Source organism: Coffea eugenioides, unplaced genomic scaffold (genome assembly GCF_003713205.1).
Source record: "Coffea eugenioides isolate CCC68of unplaced genomic scaffold, Ceug_1.0 ScVebR1_1824;HRSCAF=2749, whole genome shotgun sequence".
Taxonomy (NCBI): domain Eukaryota; kingdom Viridiplantae; phylum Streptophyta; class Magnoliopsida; order Gentianales; family Rubiaceae; genus Coffea; species Coffea eugenioides.
Window position 1 is genome coordinate 16,820 of NW_020862254.1, and position 5,819 is coordinate 22,638.

The following is a 5,819-nucleotide window of genomic DNA, read 5'->3' on the forward strand; positions in this document are numbered from 1 at the left end:
CTGTTGACGGCCGGCAGAAATTTCCATTGGAGAACAAAATAAGAGTTCAATGAGCCGGCTCTTCAATTATAGAAAGGGAAAGCAAAAGAAAGAGTAAAGGTGACGGCTGCTCTTCAATTTCCACATTATGTGGCCGTGAGGTGAAAAGGTGAGAAACGGAAATTGGGGAAAAAAATGAAGGGAAAAGTCAAAGGAAGAAATGGCTAAAACTGAAGGAAGACTCCAGTGAGGTGCGGTGCACTGAACAGAAGATGGGCTTTTGTACCGAAGCCAGCCATGGGGAAAAAATTGAAGGAAAAATTAGAAGCACGTAAAGTCCAGCTTTGGTCCAAGTAATTAAGAGATTAGGCTCCTCATCTTAAACCCAAGCGTCAGTCAAAAGGTCCGCATCTTCTTTCAAAATAACTTATCAATTTTAATTTTTTTAATTTAACATTCAGATATGATATTTAGGTATTTGTAAATTTAAGTAATGCATTTTGACATTTTTTACATATTATTAAGTATATGATTAATTTGTATTAGTAGTCTCTTATCTAAATTTTAGTTAGAAAATATGTAGTGATTATTTGGATACATTTTAATGATCATAAATGTAATTTATTTATTTTCATGTATCTCAATTATGTTGGTTAAAATGATTTTAGGTAAATTAATTAGAAAAAGTTAAAAAAAAGAGTTTGTTGCAGTTAGTTAAACAAAAAATTGAATTGGGCAAATTGTCAAAGTATAAATTACCTGGCATAATTAAACTTGATTAGAAAAAATTTAATATATTTAGATAATATAAAATAATTTTATTATTATCTAAGAATGCATATTACCTTGCATAATTAAACTTGATTAGAAAAAATTTAATATACTTAGATAATTTTCAAATAACTTTATTATTGTCTAAATAATGCATCATACCGTGCATAATTAAACTTGACTAGAAAAAATTTAATATATTTAGATAATATAAAATAATTTTATTATTATCTAAGAATGCATATTACCTTGCATAATTAAACTTGATTAGAAAAAATTTAATATACTTAGATAATTTTCAAATAACTTTATTATTGTCTAAATAATGCATCATACCGTGCATAATTAAACTTGACTAGAAAAAATTTAATATATTTAGATAATATAAAATAATTTTATTATTATCTAAGAATGCATATTACCTTGCATAATTAAACTTGATTAGAAAAAATTTAATATACTTAGATAATTTTCAAATAACTTTATTATTGTCTAAATAATGCATCATACCGTGCATAATTAAACTTGACTAGAAAAAATTTAATATATTTAGATAATATAAAATAATTTTATTATTATCTAAAAATGCATATTACCTTGCATAATTAAACTTGATTAGAAAAAATTTAATATATTTAGATAATAAAAAATAATTTTATTATTATCTAAATAATGCATATTGATATGTTTAACATCACATCTACAATTATTTAATTAATGTAGGGACAGTATAAAATGGCTCCAAATCAAGACATTGGTTGGGATTATGCTACTCCAGTTGGTAATGACAGAAAGGTTGCAAAGTGTAATTATTGTGGTAAAATTGTACACGGAGGAATTACAAGAATGAAACAACATATTGGACATGTAGCAGGACAAGTAGAGGCATGTCCGGCAGCTCCAAGAGATGTAAGCGAGCTTTTAAAGAAACACTTGAAAGAAGGTAAGAATGCAAGAGCTGCAACACAAAAGAAAAAAGAATCATTGCTTTCGTCCATCAATCTACTAAATGAAAATGAGGATGATGAAGATGATAATGTTTTCGAGCTTAATGAAGAAGAAATTGAAGTTTTGGAAAGAAAGCAATATAAGCGAGCTATGGAAGAAAGTAGATACATGAGATTTATGGAAGAGCAACGTAGGCATTCTATATCTGGAGGTCAGCCAACTATGGATTTTACATCTGGTATGTATGTAGAAATATCTAAGAATTAATATAACATTTTTAGATTACAAGACTTATTTAATAAAAAAATTATAATCTTTTATGTGCTATATTGCAGGGAGTACCAGTTCAAGTATGCCGAATCTATTGTCCTCTAGAAATAAAAGAGCTTTGTCACAGAGTTTTAAACTCAAGGAAGGAGTTTTGGGGCCAAAAGGAGTTGATCCATACATGTTTCCCTCAAAAAATAAGTCAATAAAAAGTTTGTTTTCCAAAGAAAATACCAAAAAAGTTGGTAAGGCAGTTGCAAAATTTTTTCATTTTAATGCCATACCATTTCATGCAGCTGATAGTGGTCCTTATTATCAATCGATGATTGACACAATTGCTAGTGCTGGAACTGGAATTAGAGGGCCAACAGGTAAACAAATTGGAGGTGAATATTTGAATGAGGAGATGACAGATGTTGACCAATACATTAGTTCCATTAAACATAAATGGAAAACATATGGGTGCACAATCATGTGTGATGGGTGGAGTACTCGGACAAAGCATCCAATCATTAATTTCATGGTGTACTGTGATAGAGACATGATATACCACAGCTCTATCGATTGTACAAACAAGGTAAAGACTGCAAACTTTGTCTTATCCTTAATGGATAAAGTTGTGGATTCCATTGGAGAACAAAATATTGTACAAATTGTCACTGATAGCGAATCTAGCATGAAGGCAGCCGGAGAGCAACTGATGAAGAAAAGGAAGCATTTGTTTTGGTCACCATGTGCTGCACATTGCATTGATTTGATGCTAGAAGACATTGGTCAGATGAAGTCAATAAAGGATGCTATCAAACAAGGTAAGAGAATTACCAGTTTTATATACAATAGTGACAAAGTGGTCAACCTAATGAAGACATATACAAATCATAGAGAGTTATTGCGACCCGGCATAACAAGATTTGCTACCGAGTTCATTGCAATGGAAAGTCTTCTTTGTCATTCTACCGAATTGAAACGAATGTGTACTTCAAATGAGTGGCAGGAGTATAATAGCAGTTCTAAAAGAAGGGAAGAAGCTGCTGAAGTGTCTGACTTGATTTTGTCAGAAAGATTTTGGAAAAAGGTACGACGGGTATGTGCAATCATGGAGCCGCTAGTGAAAGTTTTAAAAGTGATTGATCAGGATAAAAAACCAACACTACCCATCATATATGAGGCAATGGATAGGGCTAAAATGGCAATCCAAAGTGCAGTGAAAGACTATGAAAAGTATTGGGATATCATTGATGACAGATGGTATAGGCAGTTACATCGAAACTTGCATGCAGCAGGTAATAAGCATTTGACAATTATAAATAAATATTTCTTTTAAACAAATTATTTTGTGTTAAAAATTTACTCACTTGGTTTTTTTTATGTCATTGGCTCAGCCTATTTCTTAAATCCCGCTCTTCAATATTCCGGCACTTGTGAATTTAACACGTCTGAAGTTAGAAGGGGATTGAAAGAAGTAATCAAAAGGCTTGAACCAAATTTAGAAGTGCAAGCAAAAGCAATGAACGAGGTACAAAAAATAGCTATTGTTTATTAACTTGCATTACTGTATAAATTTAAGAAAATTATTAATATTCTAACTCTATAATATTCTTAGATAAATACATTCGTGAACAAAATTGGAGAGTTTGGAAGTGCACTTGCAATTAAGGTAGTAGCTGCATCTTTACCAGGTTCATAACTATGATTTTGTTCTTTAAATTATATTATGCATTAGTATGTTATTTTAATGATACTGATTATATCTGCATAACTAAAATTGTATTTTTTTTACGTTATATGTTTTTAATAGCTGAATGGTGGAATATGTATGGTGAAGAAGCTCCTAATTTAAGAAATATTGCAATTAAAGTTCTAAGTCAAACTTGTACATCATCTGGCTATGAAAGAAATTGGAGTACGTGGTCTTTGATACATACAAAACTTCGAAATCGATTGGCAATTGAAAAGTTGCACAAGTTGGTATTCGTGCACTACAACATGCGGCTTAGAGTGAAGAATTTGATGTACAAAAATGACACTGATGATTTTTATGATCCAATTGATTTAAATCACATTTTTGATGAAAATGATATATTAGATGAGTGGGTCCGAGAAAATGAGCCGTCATTGATTCATGAAAATGATTTGAGTTGGTTGGATAAGGCCATCAGTGAAAGTGAAGGGAGAGAACAAAGTCATGATAGTGATCATGATAATGATATGCCTTTGTCCCAATTCATAACTGGTATGAAAAAGAAACATAAGGAGCGAGCATCTACGAGCAAAAGCAAGGGTATTGGGAAGAAAAAAGTTATATCAAAATCCATTTCATCTTCCTCTACCAAAAGTTCTAGCAGTGAAAAAGATGACAGCAGTAATGATGATGATGATGGAGGAGCGAACATGAGACATTCTCAACCAAAAAATGTTTATGGTAGTGGTAGTGGTGGTAACTATCATGATAGCCAATATACTGGTGGCATGTCATGGGGTCAAGGAGATGATAACTATTATGCTACTCAAGACACTGATCATGGATATCGTCCTGGTATAGAAGCACAGCGGCAATATTTGAGCAAAATAACTGAATTTTCAAGTGAAGGTGACTCTTCTTACAACTCAAATTCTAGGAGATATTCTGAATTTCATGAGCACATGCAAGATTTAAATATAGGTCATTCACATGGAGTCTATGATTCTGGTAAAAGTTTGGGTACTAGGTGGTCAGGACATGAATTTGAGCGATCACTTGCAGGCTCTACTTCTTATTGCTCTGAATACGGATCATATGGTGGACCTAGCCATTTTCAGAGGTCCACTAGTGTTTCTACTGGATCATATGGTGGACCTAGCCATCTTCAAAGGTCCACTAGTGTTTCTACTGGTGGATATTATAATCGGCCAACTGGAATACATCATGACGAATCTGCATTTGATTCACGTAGCATTGGTTATTATGGACACAATTATGGTTCATCCAGTAGCACCAATGATAGTTTACACTATCGAGGGTTCAGTTACTACCATAGAGGTGACGAATTTGGATCAAATCCACCACCATTGCCACATTTTAATCATGGTTCATCTAGTGCGTCATCAAACTTAAGAGATGAACAATATGGTTCATATATTTCTTCCCATTCACATGAAGAAAATCAAATGCAAATGCCATATTCTTACTTTAATCGGTCGGAAGATGAGCATGATTTTGAACCTCCTCATCATTCTACATGGTACTAATAGGTAAGAATTTAAGAGTTGTACATAATTCATTAATTTTAATATTTCAGTGATATTTATTATTTTATATTTTAGGAAATTGAGATCAATCATCTGGGCACTGCAGTGGATCAATATAGGGTGAAAATGTTTATTGAAAATATGGTGAAAATGCTTGCTTCTTTATGTTTTTGCATTTCATAATATTATTTGATAGGTATTTGTTTTTTTTATTGTATTAAACTAAACACCGCTACTTCCTTTGTGAACCGAGATTTGTAATGTATTATGTAACATATGATGATTTTATTTTTATATATACTTTTTTATCTCATATAAAATAGAATCAGAACGTACACTTTATTCTAAAATCATTTATTGCTAATGCTATAGGCCTTTATGGTAATGACAGCATTATTTTATTTAATAATTAGTAACTATATATGATAATGTAGGTATTTAGTAAATTTAAGTTGATAATTGTGCTTTTTATGGTATTTTCTATTTTTAGTAATTTTTTCAGATTTTTTGAAAATTTTTATATACTATAATGCATGTATCACCCGATATTCATCCGATATGCCGCGACGGTTGTGGAACAACCGAGACCGTGACGCGATCGAGATCCGCGACGGCAAACCATGATC

General features: G+C 31.8%; 1 protein-coding gene across 1 annotated transcript; it reads left to right on the forward strand.

Moving 5' to 3' along the window:
* The first annotated feature begins 1,485 nt into the window (after nt 1–1,485).
* Nucleotides 1,486–5,193, forward strand: LOC113755895. Its single transcript, XM_027299759.1, has 6 exons — nt 1,486–1,936; nt 2,034–2,177; nt 2,262–3,248; nt 3,348–3,481; nt 3,569–3,644; nt 3,764–5,193. Exons 1-6 carry the CDS (start codon nt 1,486–1,488, stop codon nt 5,191–5,193), a joined length of 3,222 nt encoding a protein of 1,073 aa, XP_027155560.1.
* Nucleotides 5,194–5,819: the final 626 nt, after the last annotated feature.